Here is a 25,439-nt window from a genome sequence, read left to right as displayed (position 1 = left end):
TGGGGAACTGGCAGACATTCGCTTAGGCATCGTGCACTGTGTTAGCACGTCAAAGCATTCTCAGATAGCTTGAACATACATCGGCGTGATAACTACCTAAAATGACTGAAATTATCTTTGAAAACATTCCAGGATTATTCTCCTTATAGTGGACTTCAATGAAGCCCAAACGGTTGAAGGTCAAAATTACAGTTTCAGTGCAGCTTTAAAGGGTTTTAAACAATACCAGACAAGGAATAAGAGTCTTATCTAGAGAAGCTATCACTCATTTTCTAAAAAAAAAAATTCCACATACAGCAAGAAAATACAAATATAATTTCACTCACGTAGCCTACCACTTTAAGCAAACATCCATCCTGCCTTATGTCTGTTAAAAGAGCGTGTTGAGTGAAGCTGACTGCTGTAGCCTATATATCCAACTTAGGCATGGAGTCTCCCTTCATTTTTAATTTGTTGATACTGTTTAATTGATAGGTTGGTAAATGTGTTGCCGATCAAATATTAAATGTCGCTACTCTCCATAAAAAAGATACTTGGTACATTATCAGTGCAGCGCTAGCAGTTCAAAAGTAATATCACGTTATTCACAAAATTTACGTCTCTACGATGATTGGTTTAATATAGTCACGTCACCTTTATTTATATAGTGCTTTTCATCGATTGCTCCCTGCTCGATTGCTCCTGTCTGCCTCGCTGCCTCCCCTGGTGGAAAAACCAGCTGGACCAGCAAAAGCTGTGTTTTGGAACATGGTAGCTGGTAGCTGGTTAGACCACCCAAAACCAGCTTTTGATGCTAGTAGTTTACTTTTCTTTTTTTCTTTTTTTTTTGCAGAATTGTAAACAGCTAGGGTCTAAAGCTGTGTAGCTGGTCATCGATTTAATTTAAAATAGCTGGTAGTTACAACACCTACCCTAAGCTTATGATAAAACCAAACCAATGCTTTAAGAATGGAGCACACAGACACAAATATATCCATTCAAGAGAATTCAATTTATTTATGTGAATATCATTTTCATTAAAACAAAAAGATTAAGTAATAATAAGATAAAATAAAACAATACAACAGATTTGTTTTTGTTTTTTTCTTTATATTTGTATTAAATTATTAATTATTTGTAAATTTAAACCAATAAAACATTTCAATGTAACTACTTAATAGAAAAATAAAAGTAGTTCATAAAGCAAGCAATTTATTTATTTGGCTTTTTTTTTTTTTTTTTTTTTTTTTTTTAATTTTTTGTTGATGTCTTGAATTTCTGTCAAGTAGTGCCCAAGTTTCATTGCTCTGGCCTTCAGCTCTGCTTCCTCCAAGTTTTTGCCCTCCAGCCATTTTTGAAAGCAACCTAGGAAAAAATATATACACAAGAAACCCCTTAAGCCTTGACTACCACAAACATAATGTTCTTGAATAAAGCTACATTTGACCATATGAGCTATTTTATTGTTGATTGTTTGATAAATTGAATACTCAGAAATGATTGATCAATTGCACTGTTATCAGTATAATCAACTGATTAGTGAACAGAAAAAAAATCATCTAACATCTAGAATTAAGAACAGGTTATTTTACCACCAGAGTATGAGTATTATTAGCTAACCATACAGAGGAACAGACAGTTGTGGTCATGAGTTTACATATATCCTGCACAATCTGCAATATGAACTGCGTAATTTTTGTATTGATTTTGTCTTGAGGACTATATTAAATTACATTTCACAAATATATTCCCCATCTGTAAATGTTAAAAAATAATGTGATATGTTTGGCCATATTATTCTGAAGCCATATTAAGTGTTATATTAGCTTTTAAATACTTAAATCTGGATTTTTTTTTAATATTTACCCCAGGACATTATTTACCTCTATAAAGGCCTTTTTTAACCTTATTAAATGGTTAATGATACCACTCAAATTAAATAATTTACAATGCAAAATTACAACTGTAATAAATTATGTTGTGAGATGTTTTAAATAAATTTTTGAATATTATTATATTATTAAGCATGAGTAGGTGGCAGCAAGTCACTTAACGAGCGAGTCATTGAGTCATTCATTCAACCAATTCAAAACACTCATTCAATAACAAAACATGCTGTGTTGCTTTGTAGGGCTGCACGATATATCGCATGCGATTGTCACACGCATTTCGTCAGTAAAGCCGGTTCCCTGATTACCGCTAAATCGCCATCACCTGCTTTCAAATGGAGCGGCATTTAATAGACAGAGCCGTAGATCCCTGATAAGCCACGCAATATCGCGTTCATATCGCAGATGAATCGCCTTCGATAATGAACGCGATATTGCGTGGCTTTTCAGTGATCTACGGCTCTGTCTATTAAATGCCGCTCCATTTGAAAGCAGGTGATGGCGATTTAGCGGTAATTAGGGAACCGGCTTTACTGATGAAATGCGCGTGACAAACTCATGCGATATATCGTGCAGCCCTATTGCTTTGAGAACGCGCAATAGTTTAGCTTTTAAAACAGTTTTTTATTGTTCAAATTTCCAATGTAGTTCTATATACAGACATTAAAGGTCAAACCATTCTGATGTTCTTTTTATCTAAATAAACAACATATTATATGGCTCTTAAAGGGTTAGTTCACCCAAAAATGAAATTTCTGTCATTAATTACTCGCCCTCATTTCATTCAAAACCCATAAGACCTCCGTTCATCTTCAGAACACAAATTAAGATATTTTTGATTAAATCTGAGTGCTTTCTGACCCCAGACTGCAACGTAATTGCAACTTTTGCAGGCCCAGAAAGATAGTAAAGACATTGTTAAAATAGCCCACGTGACTGCAGTGGTTCAACTTTAATGTAGCGGCCAGAATACTTTTTGTGTGCAAAAAACAAAATTATTGACTTTATTAAACAATTTCCTCTCTCCGTGTCACTCTCTGATGCTGTTCATGTGAGCACCACAACACATGCATGTGATGCTGACGCAGAATACAGCCAACAATGAGCCGACGTTCTGATGTAGAACCTGGAAGTGCTGCACTGTGTTTACTACAACAGTCAACAGTGTCAGAGACCGACAGTAGAAAAGAAATTGTTGGGGTTTTTTTTTTTCTGCGCACAAAAAGTATTCTCATCGCTTCATAACATTAAGGTTGAAACCCTGAAGTCACGTAGACTATTTTAACAAAGTTTACTACCTTTCTGGGCCATAAAAAGTAATAACGTTGCAGTCTATGGAGGGTCAGAAAGCACTGTTTCATAATTTAGCCCCAGGGCCCATTTAATTTAATAAGGTTTTGGTACCCTCCCTATATATAAAGTATATAAAGAATGAAAGCCTGTTGTGTCAGTCTCTTGATTTGTGGCTGTGGCAGCTATTGTGAAACTCACCATCTTTATGTACTGAGTGTGAATGGCATCAAGGCATTGTCCTGAAGAATCTCAGCACCAAACCCTAGAGATTACATCTCATCTGGTAACAAGAGTAAACATAATTTTAAGAACTCTAATGATATATTTACCCCCTGATATTGCATTGGTGATATAATTCAAACATATTAGAGGCATAGAGTATGAGCAATGAGTAAGCTGGCCAAATTTCTGTCGAAAATAACTTGCATGCTTAAAGGTGCTCTAAGCGAAGTCACGTGTTTTTAGGCCAAAACATTTTTTGTCACATACAGCAAACATCTCCTCACTATCCGCTAGCTGCCTGTCCCCTGAACACACTGTAAAAAAAACATGGTCTCTGTAGTCGCCACAAGCTCCAAAAACGGCAACAAAAACAAACTGATGCAGCCTGGACCACTTAACATAATAAACATGCTCCAGCCAATAACCGATAAGCAGCATTTTAAATGACTGTTTCAGGAAGCACGGAGGGGAGGGCCAGGAGGAGTAGGAGGGAGGGTCTAGCTAGCCTCTGTTTTGTTTGACAACACTTCGAACGTCAACAGGAAGTTACTCTGCTCAGAATCGCTTAGAGAGCCTTTAAAGTTGTCGACCCCCTGAACCACAGTCAGCATTTATAAGTAAGAAGTATTTAGGTAAAAAATAAAAAAAAATCATACATGTGTACAAACAAATAAATAAATACCTTTGAGTGGAACAGTATGGCATCTGTCTCACTGGCAAACATAACTACAAACAGACATAGAGAAATACAATAAAATAGATTAATGACCATGATATCCTGTTATCATAATAGTTAAATAAATGATTATAACTACAAGCACTATAACATTATACTTGTCATCTATGTTACCTCATTTAGCTGATTATTTAGCCTACAGGCCTTTCAAGGACGATCTCACTGAAACAACCTGGGGTTAATGATTTTAAAATGTAAGATTTCTTTCAAAAACATGTAAAAATCTTACAGACCCACAACTTTTCAACAGTAGTGTACTGAATGATTGAGGTTTTGCTTACTATAGTCATCTGGTTCATGGCCTTTGACAGGAGGTCGCTCTGCTCTGCGGTGCAGGAGTCCATCCGCATGGAAGGATCTAGGAACATGACATGAAATTTGTCTCAGAGCCAACAATATTTAGTATAAAATGCCAGGTTTATTACAAGGAACCAAGCTAGAGCAGAGGTGGAAAGAATAATATATATATAATATATATATATATATATATATTACTTAAGATAACAAAATGTATATTTTTAGATTTAGAATTCACTATTGTACATGTAGTCTCACTTACATTTGGATGTCAAAGACTTCTTAAATAATAAATTAAAAATATATAATTTTGCAAAAGAAAATTATAGATGCATGGTGATATAGGTTGGTAGCTTATTTCAGCATTGATTTATACGTGATTTTCCTAACCTGTTTCAACCATTTTACATTTAATAATTGTTTCACTGTTGAAACATCAACTGACGTTACTTCAACCCTATTTCAATGTTGAATTTCGGTCATGTGTTGACTGGGCTTCAACCGTTTAGCAATCTACGTTGTATCAACGTTGATTCACTGTTGAAACAACAACTGACCTTATTTCAACCACAATTCAACATTGAAGGTCGGTCATTTGCCGGCTGGGAATGTCCAGCTTAGACCAGCTTGTACCAGCTAATGACCAGCTAATGACCATCTTAGACCAGCTAATGACCAGCTTAGACCAGCTAATGACCAGCTTGTACCAGCTAATGACCAGCTTAGACCAGCTAATGACCAGCTTGTACCAGCTAATGACCAGCTTAGACCAGCTTGTACCAGCTAATGACCAGCTTAGACCACCTAATGACCAGCTTAGACCACCTAATGACCAGCTTAGACCAGCTAATGACCAGCTAATGACCAGCTTGTACCAGCTAATGACCAGCTTAGACCAGCTAATGACCAGCTTGTACCAGCTAATGACCATCTTAGACCAGCTAATGACCAGCTTAGACCAGCTTGTACCAGCTAATGACCATCTTAGACCAGCTTGGACCAGCTAATGACCAGCTTGTACCAGCTAATGACCAGCTTGTACCAGCTAATGACCAGCTTAGACCAGCTTGTACCAGCTAATGACCATCTTAGACCAGCTTGGACCAGCTAATGACCAGCTTAGACCAGCTAATGACCAGCTTAGACCAGCTAATGACCAGCTTGGACCAGCTAATGACCAGCTTAGACCAGCTTGTACCAGCTAATGACCATCTTAGACCAGCTTGGACCAGCTAATGACCAGCTTAGACCAGCTAATGACCAGCTTGTACCAGCTAATGACCATCTTAGACCAGCTAATGACCAGCTTAGACCAGCTTGTACCAGCTAATGACCATCTTAGACCAGCTTGGACCAGCTAATGACCATCTTAGACCAGCTTGGACCAGCTAATGACCAGCTTAGACCAGCTAATGACCAGCTAATGACCATCTTAGACCATCCAGTTTTAGCTGGATTTTCCACTAGGGTCTGCCTCGCTGCTCAGTGTTTTGTATCTCCGTATAGCTTTGAATCTTTTGAAACTTTTATTGAATCTCGTACTTTTTGTTGCTTATATTATCATTACTTTATATATATACTTAGTGAACTCTGTACATTGTTCGGTTCCGGCTGTAGAGCCCGCGCAGCAGGGCACTTGGGTAATGGTGAGGCGGCCTAGCCGCGGAAAACACCACTCTTCCGTTCCAGTAAGAACATCAAACAGGTTCTCCCCACTCAGTGACGCACCCACTGAGAATCCTGTTGAAAGTGCCCTAGTAATTGGCGATTCTATTACACGGAACGTGAAAATAGAGACACCAGCCACCATAGTCACATGTTTGCCGGGAGCCAGAGCACCTGACATCAAAGCAAATTTAAAAGTGCTGGCTAATGCTAATCGTAAATACTCTAAAATTATTATTCACGTCGGCACAAATGATGTTCGACTTCGCCAGTCGGAGATCACTAAAATTAACATTAAAGAGGTGTGTGAACTCGCAAGTACAATGTCAGGAGAAGTAAATTGTTCTGGCCCTCTTCCTGTTCGTAGGAGTGATGAGATAGTTAGCAGATTATCATCACTCAATGGCTGGCTGTCTAAGTGGTGTCCGCAGAATAATATAGGTTTCATAGACAATTGTAAAAGTTTTTGGGGCAGACCTGACCTGTTGAAAAGAGATGGTATTCATCCCTCCCGGGATGGTGCTGCTCTTCTCTCTAGTAATATGGCAATATTAGAGCTGAAACATGACAAACTACGGCCCAGGTCAGGAAGCAGACAGACTGGCTAAACCGACCGTCTGCTAGCTGCCTCACGTTACAGAAGTCAGATAAATCCCAACACATAGAAACTCTTACACATAGATATTATCACATAGAGACTGTGTCTGTACCCCGAATTAATAAAAACAAAAAACTTCCAAACCCTTTTAATGGAAAAAATTTAATTGATGTTCAACAAATAAAAAATAGAGATAATAATGATAAACAAATGATAAAGCTTGGATTGTTAAATATTAGATCACTTTCTTCAAAAGCACTTATTGTAAACGATATTATCACAGACAATAATCGAGATGTGCTGTGTTTGACAGAAACCTGGCTAAAACCGGACGATTACATTACTTTAAATGAGTCTAGTCCTCAAGGTTATGATTATCGACACAATCCTCGACAGAAAGGAAAAGGGGGAGGTGTTGCTGTAATTTATAGTAATATTTACAGTATCAGCCAGAAGTCTTTCAAATATAATTCCTTTGAAGTGATGGTGCTTTACGTAACATTATGTAAGTTGACATTTGTGTTGGCTACTGTATACAGGCCACCAGGACACCATACAGACTTAATTAAAGAATTTGCTGATTTTCTATCGGAGTTAGTACTAGCTGCAGATAAAGTCCTTGTTGTTGGTGATTTTAATATCCATGTAGATAATAAAAAAGACTCATTGGGATTGGCATTTGCAGACATTCTAAACTCTATTGGTGTTAGACAACACGTGTCAGGACTCACTCATTGTCGTAATCATACTTTAGATCTAATATTGTCACATGGAATCGATATTGATGCCGTTGAAATTCTGCAGCAGAGTGACGACATCTCAGATCATTATCTAGTCTTGTGTATACTACATTTAGTTAAAGAGGCTAAACTGCCTCTCTGCCATAAATATGGTAGAACCATCACTTCTACCACTAAAGATCACTTTATAAATAATCTTCCTGATCAGTTTCATCGCCTTAGCATACCAGACAGCTTAGAAGACCTCGATGTTGCAACAGAAACTATTGCCTCTGTCTTTTCCAGCACATTAGATTCAGTTGCTCCTTTGCGTTTAAAAAAGATTAAGGAATTTAATCCAATGCCATGGTACAGTGAGCAGACTCGGGCCCTAAAAACAGCAGCTAGAAAAATGGAGCGCAGCTGGAAGAAAACAAAACTAGAAGTATTTTGCATTTCGTGGAGAGAGAAAATGACTGAGTACAGAAAGGCCTTAAAAACTGCTAGATCTGCCTATTTTTCAAAACTCTTAGAAAAAAATAAACACAAACCTAGGTATTTATTTGATACAGTGGCTAAATTAACAAGAAATAAATCTTCAACTTCTGTTGTTTCCAAAGAGCACAGCAGTAATGACTTTATGAACTTCTTTACTTGCAAGATTGATAATATTAGAGAGAAAATTATAACCATGCAACCGTCTACTACAGTATCGTGTCAGACAGTGCATTGTAGTGTCCCTGAGGAAAAATTCATTTCATTTACTGCTTTAGGAGAGGAAGAATTGTCTAAACTTGTTAAATCATCAAAATCAACCACATGTATGTTAGACCCTATACCGACTAAGCTATTGAAAGAGATGCTTCCAGAAGTCATAGATCCCCTTCTTAATATTGTTAATTCATCTTTATCACTAGGATACGTACCAAAAACTTTTAAGCTGGCTATTATTAAACCTCTTATTAAAAAAACACAACTAGATCCTAAAGAATTAGTCAATTACAGGTCGATCTCAAATCTTACTTTTCTGTCAAAAATACTAGAAAAGGCAGTTTCATCACAACTATGTTCCTTTTTAGAAAGAAATAATATCTGTGAGGATTTCCAGTCAGGATTTAGACCATACCATAGTACTGAGACTGCTCTCATTAGAGTTACTAATGATTTGCTCTTATCATCATATCGTGGTTGTATCTCTCTATTAGTGTTACTGGATCTCAGTGCTGCATTTGACACTATCGATCACAATATTCTCTTAAATAGACTTGAAAACTATGTTGGCATTAGTGGAATTGCATTGGCATGGTTCAAATCATACTTATCTGACCGTTATGAGTTTGTAGTAGTAAACGATGAGATGTCATATCGATCACAAGGTAAATATGGAGTACCGCAAGGCTCAGTACTAGGACCGTTGCTTTTCACTCTGTACATGCTACCCTTGGGAGATATCATTAGGAAGCATGGCATTAGTTTTCATTGTTACGCTGATGATACTCAGCTCTATATTTCTTCACGCTCTGACGAAACTTACCAATTCACTAAATTAACAGAATGTATAGCTGATATAAAAACTGGATGACCAGTAATTTCCTACTACTAAATTCAGGAAAAACAGAGATTCTAATTTTTGGACCGAAAACTTCTTCACGTAATAACCTAGAATACTGTCTAACACTTGATGGCTGCTCTGTTAAGTCTTCGTCGTCAGCTAGGAACCTGGGTGTGCTCTTTGATACCAATCTTTCATTTGAAGGCCATGTTACTAGCATCTGTAAAACTGCATTCTTCCATCTTAAAAATATATCTAAACTACGACATATGCTCTCAATGAAGAATGCAGAAAAGTTAGTTCATGCGTTCATGACCTCAAGGCTAGATTACTGTAACGCTCTACTGGGTGGTTGTTCTGCTCGCTTGATAAATAAACTACAGCTTGTACAAAATGCAGCAGCTAGAGTTCTTACTAGAACTAGGAAGTATGACCATATTAGCCCAGTTCTGTCATCACTGCATTGGCTTCCTGTTAAACATCGTATAGATTTTAAAATCTTGTTAATTACTTACAAAGCACTAAATGGTTTATCTCCCCAGTACCTAAGTGAGCTTTTAATACATTATAGTCCTTCACGTTTATTGCGATCTCAGAATTCAGGCCAGCTGATAATACCTAGAATATCAAAATCAACCGCAGGCTGTAGATCCTTCTCCTATTTGGCACCTAAACTGTGGAACAACCTTCCTAGCATTGTTCGGGATGCAGACACACTCTGTCAGTTTAAATCTAGACTAAAAACACGTCTTTAACCTGGCATACACATAACATATTACCAATTTATATTTTCAAATCCGTTAAAGGATTATTAGGCTGCATAAATTAGGTCAGCCGGAACTGGGAACACTTCCTATAACACCAGATGTACTTGTTACATCAGAAAAAGAATGGCATCTACGCTAATATTAGTCTTTCTGTTTATCCCGAGGATTACCGTAGTCAACCGGATCCGGGCCGTATCCGGATGAGACCGAGGACCGGTGCCCTGACACGACCACAACGCAGCCCTGTATCAGCAGAGATCGAGTCGACTAGATCATCCATTGTGAAGACATCATCGACACGACAGCCAGTGCCACAGTTTCCTCAAAATTATAATCACGATTATTAATCACGATTATTCTATCAAAAAGAGTAATGTAACTATGGCTATTTTGCAAGTTCTTTACCAACCTACACTTCACCCAAAAGGCCTGTAGGTGGCACAAAGACTTAAATTTAACCAACTATGATAACTTCGTTAGATGGTAAATCAATACAAAACATGGTTTTGGTGAGCGCTTTGTAATATGTATTCACATTAGATTTTAAAGCAACACAATTCGCAAATTCGTAAAGCAAAGAAAAATCATTTCTAGCTGATCAACATTATGAAAACTGGAAAACCTTTAGGAACTTCAAAAGATTAAACAGCAAAATTCCTAATATTACTTCCAATATTTCCAAATTATGTTCATTTTCATAGAGCGGGCCAATATCGTGGCGATTATTTAAAATCAATCGAGAGAAGCAGATATCGTTATCGTGATTAAAATACGATTAATCGTGCAGCCCTAATTTAATTTAATTTGACTTGACATTTGATATTCAACAGTATTCTTGACATTTATTAAACAGTGCTTTTGATCTGCCTGTATTGACACTATTCTTTAAAAGGAAAAATTATATACCAATTATCAATGTAAAGCTGCTTTGACACAATCTGCATTGTAAAAAGCGCTATATAAATAAAGGTGACTTGACTTGACTTGACTTTTCACAATGCAGATTGTGTCAGAGCAGCTTTACATTGATAACTGGTATATAATTTTGGCTGCACAGCAGCTCTTAAAGAATAGTGTCAATGCAGGCAGATCAAAGCACTGTTGAATATCAAATGTCAAGTCAAATGTCAAGTGTCCCCAACTAAGCAAGCCAAAGGCGACAGCGGCAAGGAACCCAAACTCCAACAGGTGACATCAGGTGGCAAATAGGTGTTAAAATGGAGAAAAAAAACCTTGGGAGAAACCAGGCATAGTCGGGGGGCCAGTTCTCCTCTGGCGAACAGTGCTTTGTTACGATTCAGGTTGCTATCATAAGTCTGATAGGATCGCAACATTCAAAGTATTTATTCCAGTTCAATCCAGTTGAGGATCGTATTCATCACGCCGGTATGGACGGTTTGTTGAGGAACTGTGGCACTGGCTGTCGTGTTGATGTCTTCACAATGGATGATCTAGTCGACCCAATCTCTGCTGATACTTCAGGGCTGCGTTGTGGTCGTGTCAAGGCGCAGGTCCTTGGTCTCACCTGGATACGGCCCGGATCTGATTGACTACGGTAAACCTTGGGATAAACAGAAAGACTAATATTAGCGTAGATGCCATTCTTCTTCTGATGTAACAAGTACATCTGGTGTTATAGGAAGTGTTCCCGGTTCCGGCTGACCTAATTTATGCAGCCTAATAATCCTTTAACGGATTTGAAAATATAAATTGGTAATATGTTATGTGTATGCCAGGTTAAAGAGATGTGTTTTTAGTCTAGATTTAAACTGACAGAGTGTGTCTGCTTCCCAAACAATGCTAGGAAGATTGTTCCAGAGTTTAGGTGCCAAATAGGAGAAGGATCTACCACCTGCGGTTGATTTTGATATTCTAGGTATTATCAGCTGGCCTGAATTCTGAGATGTGTGATCCTTCCTCTATGTGTGAGTGCTCCTTTGTCTCCAGCGTTCTCCAGTGATCTCCTGCTCCAGCGATTCCAAAGACTCAAACACCTGCAATCAGAAAGGACAGTAACTATCACCATTCTCCATTACCATCATCTACATTGCACTTCTCACCTGTCTTCACTCCGCTTCACTCTTACTGGTTCAATAAAGACATCTTACCTGCTATTCTCTGTGTCCGACCCCTCTGTACCGTAACAGTAAGTAATTAGCAAGATTTTAAAATCTATACGATGTTTAACAGGAAGCCAATGCAGTGATGACAGAACTGGGCTAATATGGTCATGCTTCCTAGTTCTAGTAAGAACTCTAGCTGCTGCATTTTGTATGAGCTGTAGTTTATTTATCAAGCGGGAGGAACAACCACCCAGTAGAGCGTTACAGTAATCTAGCCTTGAGGTCATGAACGCATGAACTGTTCCGCATTTTTCATTGAGAGCATATGTCGTAGTTTAGATATATTTTTAAGATTTATATACGAAGTGAGGCTAGCCTTCCCTGCAATGTATCTTTTCTCAACTCTCCTAAGCACTGAATGTAAATGTCACGATCACCGCCTGCTTCTGTCAGTTCCCGGACTACACTTCCCACAATCCTCCCTGTCAGTCACATGTTCACGTCACACCAATCACCTGTTGCCACATCCACCCTAGCACACCACACTGATCACCACACCCAGCTGCAGCTCATTACCTGGACTATAAAGGACTTCCACACACCACCTCACCGCGAAGTAATGTTAACATCCTGTTGCAATTTCTGAGCGTTTATTCCCTGTTTGCCTGTCTGTTCCTGTTTATTGACCCGTTGCTGCCTGTCCTGACCCTTGCCTTGTATACTGTTCTGTGAGTGATATCTGCCTGCCTTTTGACCTACCGCCTGTACCCTGTCTACGACCCTGCCTGTCCTTTGCTGCTCCTGTTTGTTCCTGATTGACTCTGCCTGTACGACCATTCTCACTGTAAATAAAACGCTGCACTTGGATCTCCAGCCTGAGCTTCCCTTTCATGACAGTAAAACACTTGATGGTGATTTGCTAATTTTTTACCAACTGAGGCACAAGACGAGCTCTGCTGTGCCTCCCCCTCCCCTTCTCTATCCGCTGCGGTAGTAATGACTTTGGCAGGTTTGTGAAAGAACAGCTGCGTTTTTAAATTCAGTGACATGTTATGGTGTTACAGCGGTGAACAAAAAATACACATTCTGAGACATGAAATGAAATGAATAACTGAAAATTTTATCATTAAATCATCCTTTCTCTTATTTTCTCCTCAAATTTGGGTAGGCTGTGCCTCCCTTGCCTCCCTTGATGAGCCGCTACTGTTTCTAAGTCAAGAACATGAGCAGCAGTATTATATGAGTTTAATCTCTGAGAAACTGTTTGTGTTTGTTCTGCAGAAGTGTTTGGTGCTGGAACAGATGAAGAGAAGACCGTGTCAGTGATGGAGGGAGATTCAGTCACTCTAAACCCTGATCTTACTCAAATACCAGGAATTAATCTGATGAAGTGGAGATTTAGAGATTCACGTTCAGTCATTGCTCAAATCGATAGAAATATGATTTCATATCCTAGTCTCACTGAGATGTTCGAAGACCGACTGAAGCTGGATCAGACTGGATCTCTGACAATAACAAACATGAGAACTAAACACTCTGGACTTTATAAACTAGAGATCAACCACAACCGTGGGACCTTACATTTGAATTTCAGTGTTACTGTCTATGGTGAGGACACTTTTATTTTTGAATAATTAGATGTTTTTAAGTTTGTTGTTTTATTAATTAAAATGAAATAAACTGAGATTTAAACTGCAGCCTGAAAATCTTAAAAAACAATCTTACAGAATAAGGAGCAAACTCAATCAACACAAATAAAAGATACAATTAAATAAATAAAGAAATATGTTTAAGTAAAATTATATACAGCACTTAAATTAGATTAAAATCATAAACTAATTAATATATGGTTCCTATATTCCTTATGTAGTAACCGCGAGATAATTGACTGTTAAAGTTAATATTCTAGTGCCAGTAACTGTGTTTAATGTTTAATATCTGTGAATCTGTCTCATGCAGAGTCTCCAGCTGTTATTGATCCTTTTAAAGGTGAAATGAAGAGTGTGTCAGAGACGGAGGGATATCCTGTCACTCTTCAGACTGATACTGAAACACACAGAAAAGAGCTGATAGTGTGGAGGTTTGGAGATGAAGGAAAACTCATAGCTAAACATGATCTAGAGGCCAAGAGTCTAAGATTATATGATGATCCTGATGAGAGATTCAGAGACAGACTGAAGCTGGATCATCAGACCGGATCTCTGACCATCACAAACATCAGAATCACAGACTCTGGAGTTTATAAAGTGAAGATCAGCAGCAGCAAACAGACTTTACACAAGAGATTCACTGTTACTCTCAGCGGTGAGTAACTCAAGACTATTAATGTAATGATTGTTTATCAGCTGTCTGTAAATGATTCATAACTTCTCACCCAGAACTTTTATTATCTAAAACCGCTTTTCTGACACCTGTAAATACAATAGATCTGATAAATAATGACTTTCTTTATCACTCAGGTTATATAGTGTTGATATTTATAGTGTTTGTTATAGATCAGATTCATTCACACTAATGACTCTTTATCATTACAGTATCAGATCTTCACTCAGGTTATATAGTGCTGATGTTTATAGTGTTTGTTATAGATCAGACTCATTCACACTAATGACTCTTTATCATTACAGTATCAGATCTTCACTCAGGTTATATAGTGCTGATGTTTATAGTGTTTGTTATAGATCAGACTCATTCACACTAATGGCTCTTTATCATTACAGTATCAGATCTTCACTCAGGTTAGATAGTGTTGATGTTTATAGTGTTTGTTATAGATCAGACTCATTCACACTAATGGCTCTTTATCATTACAGTATCAGATCTTCACTCAGGTTATATAGTGTTGATGTTTATAGTGTTTGCTATAGATCAGACTCATACACACTAATGACTCTTTATCATTACAGTATCAGATCTTCACTCAGGTTATATAGTGTTGATGTTTATAGTGTTTGTTTTAGATCAGACTCATTCACACTAATGACTTTATCATTACAGTATCAGATCTTCACTCAGGTTATATAGTGTTGATGTTTATAGTGTTTGTTATAGATCAGACTCATTCACACTAATGACTTTATCATTACAGTATCAGATCTTCACTCAGGTTATATAGTGTTGATGTTTATAGTGTTTGTTTTAGATCAGACTCATTCACACTAATGACTTTATCATTACAGTATCAGATCTTCACTCAGGTTATATAGTGTTGATGTTTATAGTGTTTGTTATAGATCAGACTCATTCACACTAATGACTCTATATCATTACAGTATCAGATCTTCACTCAGGTTATATAGTGTTGATGTTTATAGTGTTTGTTATAGATCAGACTCATTCACACTAATGACTCTTTATCATTACATTATCAGATCTTCACTCAGGTTATATAGTGCTGATGTTTATAGTGTTTGTTATAGATCAGACTCATTCACACTAATGACTCTTTATCATTACAGTATCAGATCTTCACTCAGGTTATATAGTGCTGATGTTTATAGTGTTTGTTATAGATCAGACTCATTCACACTAATCTATCTATCATTACAGTATCAGATCTTCACTCAGGTTATATAGTGCTGATGTTTATAGTGTTTGTTATAGATCAGACTCATTCACACTAATGACTCTTTATCATTACAGTATCAGATCTTCACTCAGGTTATATAGTGCTGATGTTTATAGTGTTTGTTATAGATCAGACTCATTCACACTAATGGCTCTTTATCATTACAGTATCAGATCTTCACTCAGGTTATATAGTGCTGATGTTTATAGTGTTTGTTATAGATCAGACTCATTCACACTAATGACTCTTTATCATTACAGTATCAGATCTTCACTCAGGTTAGATAGTGTTGATGTTTATAGTGTTTGTTATAGATCAGACTCATTCACACTAATGGCTCTTTATCATTACAGTATCAGATCTTCACTCAGGTTAGATAGTGTTGATGTTTATAGTGTTTGTTATAGATCAGACTCATTCACACTAATGACTCTTTATCATTACAGTATCAGATCTTCACTCAGGTTATATAGTGCTGATGTTTATAGTGTTTGTTATAGATCAGACTCATTCACACTAATGACTCTTTATCATTACAGTATCAGATCTTCACTCAGGTTAGATAGTGTTGATGTTTATAGTGTTTGTTATAGATCAGACTCATTCACACTAATGACTCTTTATCATTACAGTATCAGATCTTCACTCAGGTTATATAGTGTTGATGTTTATAGTGTTTGTTATAGATCAGACTCATTCACACTAATGACTTTATCATTACAGTATCAGATCTTCACTCAGGTTATATAGTGCTGATGTTTATAGTGTTTGTTATAGATCAGACTCATTCACACTAATGACTCTTTATCATTACAGTATCAGATCTTCACTCAGGTTATATAGTGCTGATGTTTATAGTGTTTGTTATAGATCAGACTCATTCACACTAATCTATCTATCATTACAGTATCAGATCTTCACTCAGGTTATATAGTGTTGATGTTTATAGTGTTTGTTATAGATCAGACTCATTCACACTAATCTATCTATCATTACAGTATCAGATCTTCACTCAGGTTATATAGTGTTGATGTTTATAGTGTTTGTTATAGATCAGACTCATTCACACTAATCTATCTATCATTACAGTATCAGATCTTCACTCAGGTTATATAGTGTTGATGTTTATAGTGTTTGTTATAGATCAGACTCATTCACACTAATCTATCTATCATTACAGTATCAGATCTTCACTCAGGTTATATAGTGTTGATGTTTATAGTGTTTGTTATAGATCAGACTCATTCACACTAATCTATCTATCATTACAGTATCAGATCTTCACTCAGGTTATATAGTGTTGATGTTTATAGTGTTTGTTATAGATCAGACTCATTCACACTAATCTATCTATCATTACAGTATCAGATCTTCACTCAGGTTATATAGTGTTGATGTTTATAGTGTTTGTTATAGATCAGACTCATTCACACTAATGACTCTTTATCATTACAGTATCAGATCTTCACTCAGGTTATATAGTGTTGATGTTTATAGTGTTTGTTATAGATCAGACTCATTCACACTAATCTATCTATCATTACAGTATCAGATCTTCACTCAGGTTATATAGTGTTGATGTTTATAGTGTTTGTTATAGATCAGACTCATTCACACTAATCTATCTATCATTACAGTATCAGATCTTCACTCAGGTTATATAGTGCTGATGTTTATAGTGTTTGTTATAGATCAGACTCATTCACACTAATGACTATCATTACAGTATCAGATCTTCATTCAGGTTATATAGTGCTGATGTTTATAGTGTTTGTTATAGATCAGACTCATTCACACTAATGACTCTTTATCATTACAGTATCAGATGTTCACTCAGGTTATATAGTGCTGATGTTTATAGTGTTTGTTATAGATCAGACTCATTCACACTAATTACTGTCTTTATCATTACAGTATCAGATCTTCACTCAGGTTATATAGTGCTGATGTTTATAGTGTTTGTTATAGATCAGACTCATTCACACTAATGACTCTTTATCATTACAGTATCAGATCTTCACTCAGGTTATATAGTGTTGATGTTTATAGTGTTTGTTATAGATCAGACTCATTCACACTAATGACTCTTTATCATTACAGTATCAGATCTTCACTCAGGTTATATAGTGATGATGTTTATAGTGTTTGTTATAGATCAGACTCATTCACACTAATGACTATCATTACAGTATCAGATCTTCATTCAGGTTATATAGTGCTGATGTTTATAGTGTTTGTTATAGATCAGACTCATTCACACTAATGACTCTTTATCATTACAGTATCAGATGTTCACTCAGGTTATATAGTGCTGATGTTTATAGTGTTTGTTATAGATCAGACTCATTCACACTAATGACTGTCTTTATCATTACAGTATCAGATCTTCACTCAGGTTATATAGTGCTGATGTTTATAGTGTTTGTTATAGATCAGACTCATTCACACTAATGACTCTTTATCATTACAGTATCAGATCTTCACTCAGGTTATATAGTGCTGATGTTTATAGTGATTGTTATAGATCAGACTCATTCACACTAATGACTCTTTATCATTACAGTATCAGATCTTCACTCAGTTATATAGTGTTGATGTTTATAGTGTTTGTTATAGATCAGACTCATTCACACTAATGGCTCTTTATCATTACACTATCAGATCTTCACTCATGTTATATAGTGTTGATGTTTATAGTGTTTGTTATAGTTCAGACTCATTCACACTAATGACTCTTTATCATTACAGTATCAGATCTTCACTCAGGTTATATAGTGCTGATGTTTATAGTGTTTGTTATAGATCAGACTCATTCACACTAATGACTCTTTATCATTACAGTATCAGATCTTCACTCATGTTATATAGTGTTGATGTTTATAGTGTTTGTTATAGATCAGACTCATTCACACTAATGACTCTTTATCATTACACTATCAGATCTTCACTCATGTTATATAGTGTTGATGTTTATAGTGTTTGTTATAGTTCAGACTCATTCACACTAATGACTCTTTATCATTACAGTATCAGATCTTCACTCATGTTATATAGTGTTGATGTTTATAGTGTTTGTTATAGATCAGACTCATTCACACTAATGACTCTATCATTACAGTATCAGATCTTCACTCAGGTTATATAGTGTTGATGTTTATAGTGTTTGTTATAGATCAGACTCATTCACACTAATGACTCTATCATTACAGTATCAGATCTTCACTCAGGTTATATAGTGCTGATGTTTATAGTGTTTGTTATAGATCAGACTCATTCACACTAATGTCTGTCTTTCTTTATCTGTTCCAGTACCAGGTCTGTCTTCAGGTGCTGTAGCAGGGATTGTTGGTGTTCTGCTGGTATTATTCACTGCTGGTGTTTTTTACTATCGTCTAAAAGTCTCTGAACTACAAAAGCTAATGAGTAAGTATTACAGCTGATACAGCAAGAAGAAACACAGAGCTTTTTGTTGTGGGTTTTTATTGTAGTACAGTACAGATTAAATGTATAATACATTTTTTTCACAATCAATATTTTTATTGAGGTTGATTTAGTGATTTGTGTGATTGTTTTTGGAAATTGAGCTGAATAACATTAATACTAATTACTGAATCTTTGTCTGTTTAAAATGCTGAATTTAAGATCTTTTGATTATGTATTTCATGTAGTTTTGTTTTTCTGCCCTAAAATCATCCTGCTGTTTTTTTCTGTAATTTTGAGTTTTATCGGGGCTGCCTGAACTCTTCATTCATTTAAACATCATAGACTATTAATACAGAAACTCTAAACTGAAAAACAAGAAAATTTAAAGAGAGTTTGTACGTCTATTACCACATCATCTCTGGTCAGTTAGTGATATTTATCCCTATAATGAGATATTCTAAAATATAAATTCTGTCATCATTAGCCCAGCTTTATGTCATTGAAAACATTTGAGTATTTCTTCTGTCAAATACAAAAGAAGATGTTCAAAAAAAAGTTATGGAGCACTTTACAAAATAGTTTTAGAGCTTCAAACAAGTAGTAAGTGTCATCTCTCTAAAGGTGTCATGTGACTCGTTTACTCGCTTATTGGAAATCTTAAGACATGTGAAGGTTTGTGTGTGAATAGACAGAAATATGAGTAATTATTCAGTGATTGTCTTCCCCTTCATTAAAGCTCTCAAAATGCAACAGAAAAGGTGTTGTCAATGACAGAGGGAATTAGTTATTGAATGTTTCATAGGTGAACTTGACATGTTTTGACTATAAATAAGATTTGAGAATTAAAGAGAGGATTTTGAGGAAACAAACACTTAAGCTGCACACAAAGCTATCATATGGGTTCAGAAGACTTGTAGCAGATGAACTGAAAGTCTGTTGTGTTTAAATATCATCTCTGAGCTTTGTGAAAGCCTCTATAAACTGTAATTACATTGTAAAGAGCTGCAGGAAAACTCTTCAGAATCTAGTCATTCATTTGGAAGAATGTGAGGACGAGTAAATAATGACAATGTTATATTTAGTGATATGTCATGTCTGTGCAGACAGATCTTTTTTAAATGTCACAAGACGTGACACATCACTGAAGCACAGTGACAAATGGATTTATAATTATAAATTAAATTTTTTATTTAATTATAAATTAAAAAACAAGTTTGTTTCTTTGACTAAAACCTGATTTTTTTCAGTGCTAATTCAGTGGTGAATTATTAAAGGGTTAGTTCAGCCAAAAAATGAAATTTCTGTTTATTTATTTAAAATGTAATTTATTCCTCACCCTCGTGTCGTTCCACACCCGTAAGACCTTCGTTCATCTTTAGAACACAAATTAAGATACTTTTCATAAATCTGAGTTTTCTGTCCCTCCATTCACAGTCTACACAATGACCACTTTCAAGGCCCAGAACACTAGTAAAGACATCATTAAAGTAATCCATGTGACACCAGAGGTTTAACCTCAATTTTATGAAGTGACATGAGTGCTTTGTTTGCACAAAAAAACATAATTTACCACTTTATTTACAAAATATTAATCTCCAATGTGTGTTTGCTTCTGCTCTCAGGTCAACATAAGTTGAGGATAAACAACTGGAGTCACATGGATTATTTTAATGATGTCTTTACTAGTGTTCTGGACATTGAAATTGGTAGTTAAAGGTGCCCTTTATTCAAAAATTGAATTTATCTTGGCATAGTTAAATAACAAGAGTTCAGTACATGGAAAAGACATACAGTGAGTCTCAAACTCCATTGTTTCCCTCCTCCTTATATAAATCTCATTTGTTTAAACGACCTCTGAAGAACAGGCGAATCTCAACATAACACCGACTGTTACGTAACAGTCGGGGTGTACGCCCCCAATATTTGCATATGCCAGCCCATGATGTTCCCAACATTATAAAAGGCATTAGACAAAGGCAGCCAGTATTAACGTCTGGATGTGCACAGCTGAATCATCAGACTAGGTAAGCAAGCAAGAACAGCGAAAAATGGCAGATGGAGCAATAATAACTGATATGATCCATGATAACATGATATTTTTACTGATATTTGTAAATTGTCTTTCTAAAAGTTTCGTTAGCATATTGCTAATGTACTGTTAAATGTGGTTAACCCTCTACCGCATAGTGTTGCCATATGGCAACATACACTTTGTGTTCATTTCCTTGCCACTGTCTGTTTAACAGAACATTCTCGTTTTTTTTGTTGGCAAGAGAAGACCTTAGTTTAGCCAATGATGTGCTTTGGTTAAGTCACATGACATGCAATTTTTTTCTGTGGCGCGATTTTCTGACAGACTGCTGACTCTTGTATGTAGTTGCTGAAAGCAAATTAAAACGTCAGTAACAAACAAGGACCCGCCCATGTCACATTCACAAAAAAATTGTTAACTTCATCTCAGGTACGTTATAATGACATATTCACCACTCAAATTTTTTTTTATGAAATTAGTTTTTGGTAAATCGATAAAATGTCTGTATTGCCATATGGCAACACTGTGCAATAATGGAATGGCATTATTATAATAGGTTAGGTTAGGTTATAACAATAAAAACATTAATGCTAGTGATATAATGTTGATTAGTCGTATGTCAAGGACTGCCATGACATTTGTATTATGGATTAAATCAACATCGGAGACCTGCCACCACAGCCAGTATACTGGCCCAGACCTACCACTGGTCTACCATTGTGTCTCAAAAAGGCAGGTGCAAGTGGCTGTAAGTGTATTGTTAGGGTGAAGTGCACCAAATGTGATGTGTACATGTGTCTCACCTCTGAAAAAAATGCTTTTTGAAGTTTCATACAGAAAAAAGGTGAAGTTTCAAGGATTATGGGGGTTCATGTTCATAACCTTCCTCTCATAAGATTGCGTAATGTTGAATTTTCATGAACTACAATATTTTTGGTTTTATATCAATGCTTTATGATACATGATGAACAGTATTAGATTTGTTTTTAACTGTCTACATTTGCAATTTAAATAATATTCACGAAAAACGTAATTAAATTCAAAGAAAATAAAGCATTATTCAGCAAAAGAATAAATTCCATAAATAAAAGCACAAGATGTTGGAAAATAAGTATAAGGTGTTGTTTATATTTACTGCTAAAGCTTATAATAGCACCAATTCAATACAAACAACATTTCTGAGGAAAAATATTAACTATATACACTTACACTTATTTTAAGTTATTTCCACTATTGCGCGTTGTTGCCATATGGCAACATATCATAAAGTACCTTAAAATAATATTTTTTTCCAAAATGTTTTTTACAGCACTTCAAGTTAAGCCATTCTAAGAAAAGAAAAAGAGTCAAATATTTTTTTTTTTATAAATTTATCATAATGCGTGCGGTAGAGGGTTAAAGTTACCATCGTTTCTTACTGTATTCACGGAGACAAGAGAGCCGTCGCTATTTTCATTTTTAAACACTTGCAGTCTGTATAATTCATAAACACAACTTCATTCTTTATAAATCTCTCCAACAGTGTAGCATTAGCCATTAGCCACGGAGGACAGCTTCAAATTCACTCAGAATAAAACTTTTAACATCCAAATAAATACTTTACTCACATAATTCGAAGCATGCATACAGCATACATGACGAACATCTTGTAAAGATCCATTTGAGGGTTATATTAGCTGTGTGAACTTTGTAAATGCGCTGTAATATAGTCGACAGCTCATGTGGCAGGGAGCACGCGATTTAAGGGGGCGTGTGTAAATCAATGCATTGTTAATGATGCCCCAAAATAGGCAGTTAAAAAAATTAATTAAAAAAAATCTATGGGGTATTTTGAGCTGAAACTTCACAGACACATTCAGAAGACACCTTAGACTTATATTACATCTTGTGAAAGAACGTTCTTGGGCACCTTTAAGTGGACTGTCAGTGAGGGACAGAAAGCTCTGCGATGTTATAAAAAGATCTTTATTTGTGTTCTGAAGGTGAACAAAAGTCTTACACATGTTGAACAACATGAGGGTAATTACGAAGTAATTAGTGACACAATATATTTTTGGGTGAACTAACCCTCTAACAAATTAATGTATGTTAGCATGAAACATTATTGCATTGTTGCAGATCTTTAGTTAGAAGTCCAAATGATGAAGTGATTATTAGAAGCACATGAAGAGTCACACAATATCCTCTCAGTCCTTCAGTTCACTCTCTTACAATCTCCTCTTTTCTCTGTTTCTGTGTGCTGCTGTCACATGAAGATATATCAGTCAAAGAGGGAGAATCTCTCACTCTAACCTCTGGCATTGAAATAAACAAAGATGATCAGATACAGTGGCTGTTTGGAGATAAAAAGACTCTCATAGCTGAAATCCAAAGAGGGACTGGAGAGATCACTGTTCCTGATGGGAGATTCAAAGACAGACTGAAGATGGACGAGAAGACTGGATCTCTGACCATCAGAAACACCAGACCTGAAGACGCAGGAGTCTATAAACTGAAGATCAGAGGTGACAGACGTGTACAGAACATGTGCAGAAGACTTGTGCAGAACTTGAACAAAAGATTCATCGTTTCTGTCAGAGGTGAGTCACTCAATGTAATAATGATTACATTCTTCCACATACATTCAGATCTTTCTGTAGGTAATTTATTGATATGTTGTGATGTCATGTCCTTTAAAACGGCATCAGTTTTAGTAGAAACTCTTGCACAGAGTCAGGTATTTGGTAGACATTTGGTTTGTATGTAAGTTATATGTTATTTGAATAACAGTTTTCAGCTATGAGGAACAAAGTGTGTTTAGTCACACTCGTCATTTAGCAGTGCTAAACAGCAGTAAATGAATTTTGAAGCTTGGTTTGTTTTGGATATGTACAGTAGATACCAGTATTGGCTCCTGATTATAAATTTAGCTGCAGAGTCTGGGTTATAGCACTAGATAAAGCTTTTACATTGTAATTGCTGAACACATGCAGACACCCTTTTATAGTCATCTGTCCTTGTATAATTCAGCCTGTGGGTGGCGTTCTAATGCAGATTGACTGGCTGTAAGTGCACACACACATACAATCTGCAAGTTTCTATCCAAAGTTGTGAATTAACTTGAAAAATTGGAAATTGCATAAAACATTTGGGAATAAAGCACTGTTTCCATCCAACGAGTTAAAGAGGACAAAAATGTCACTTCCTGATTAACTGGCACTAAATATCACTAAAAGTAAAGTATGAGAAGCCACTGAATATAATAATTTTCATAAATAATAAATTACATGCACCTCAGATCAAGCAGACGAAACACAATAAATGTGGTCATTATTTTCGGAGGGGGATCCTGCTGTTTGTGAACACAGTTGTGTGAGACAGTTCTGAATACACAAATATTTTGAGGACAGACATTGTTCAGGCATTTCAGAATGACCACAAACATTTCAGATGCTGTGCAACGATATCAGTCTGCTGGATAGTCAAATTATGCCATTACATCACGCAAAGTCACATGACTTTTTTTGACGCAGAGGAATTCAGTAAATGTGCTTCAATCTCCCATTATTTGCACAAATCAAAACCATATTAAGTGAGCATAGAAACTTTTTTGCAAATTAGGGTATTATTTTTTTTTTTTTCATAATTTGCCATTTCCATCACTCATTTCTGATGTGATACTTCAAAATGCGCATGAAAACAGTGATGGAAACAGCTATAGTTATCTTGAGCTGAATACTGACATTGTTTTCTGTAGAGCTGCTTTTAGCTGAACTTTGCTTCATAATTGTTGAATTTTTGTGACTGACATTATTTTATTTTTTTGATGTGAAGCTGCTTTAAAACAATCTATTGAATAAAGTGCTAATTAATTTGACTTATCTTAGAGATAAATTCTCTCACTAAGTTGCTAAGCTACTCCACACATCTTCCTGTTAAAGAAGAAATGTGTTCACCATCTAACTAGATATGATAGTCTGATATACACAATCCTGATGCAGACTGATATACTCTAGGTTTGAGAATTCCCTGTTGTCCGGTGACTGATATGGTCCGCTCAGATTTCTGTGTAAAAACACAATGCAGCTACAGTAGATAATGTCTGTTCAGATGCATGCTGTGACAATGGACAGGCCTGTGTCACCTCTGAGCAGCATGAGGCTAGAGACACACCAAACTGACGCCACAGAACTAGTGCTGATTAAAACTGACTGTGTTGTCGCCTTGGGTCGCCTGCATCAGGGCAAAAAAGCTGCACTATTAATTTACTTGTTTCACTTTTCACTTTCTATTTACTCGTTTAGGCCCTTTAATATTTAATTAATATTATCATCACAGGAAATGTGAACCGTTGTCCAGCATTTGGCAATTGGTGATAAAGAAAAATGTCACGTCACAATATTGAATTTTTTTTTTCATTTTAAACCATGAAGGCGAGTCAGTGGATATCACATATGCAGTGTGCAAACTTTGTGCGAGAATTATGTCGATCCCTGTTCAATTATCCACTAACCTTTACAGAAAATAAAAGTAAAAGTGGCGAGATTTCGGTGCATATTCTCTGAGACGAGAGAGATAAATTCTACTTCAACATGATGGTAATGGTAGGATATGTCTTAATTTATTTTCTTAATATTTCTCTTGTGGCCCATATACT

General features: G+C 36.0%; 1 protein-coding gene across 11 annotated transcripts in view; it reads left to right on the top strand.

Annotated features, from left to right (window-relative positions):
• LOC137014975 (uncharacterized) overlaps positions 1-25,439 on the top strand; it is a 132,362-nt gene that overhangs the window by 17,864 nt on the left and 89,059 nt on the right. For 10 of the 11 annotated variants that reach the window (XM_067379567.1, XM_067379575.1, XM_067379594.1 and 7 more), the window contains 4 exons: positions 13,062-13,388; positions 13,740-14,084; positions 18,658-18,771; positions 23,059-23,382. In XM_067379567.1, the coding sequence (XP_067235668.1) occupies positions 13,062-13,388; positions 13,740-14,084; positions 18,658-18,771; positions 23,059-23,382 (1,110 nt within the window). Of the gene's footprint in view, positions 1-11,664; positions 11,864-13,061; positions 13,389-13,739; positions 14,085-18,657; positions 18,772-23,058; positions 23,383-25,439 lie in introns of all 11 variants that reach the window. The other variant, XM_067379584.1, reaches the window with a different exon arrangement.

The sequence above is a fragment of the Chanodichthys erythropterus genome, chromosome 3 (genome assembly GCF_024489055.1).
Source record: "Chanodichthys erythropterus isolate Z2021 chromosome 3, ASM2448905v1, whole genome shotgun sequence".
Classification (NCBI taxonomy): domain Eukaryota; kingdom Metazoa; phylum Chordata; class Actinopteri; order Cypriniformes; family Xenocyprididae; genus Chanodichthys; species Chanodichthys erythropterus.
This window is presented reverse-complemented; position numbering and strand designations above follow the sequence as displayed.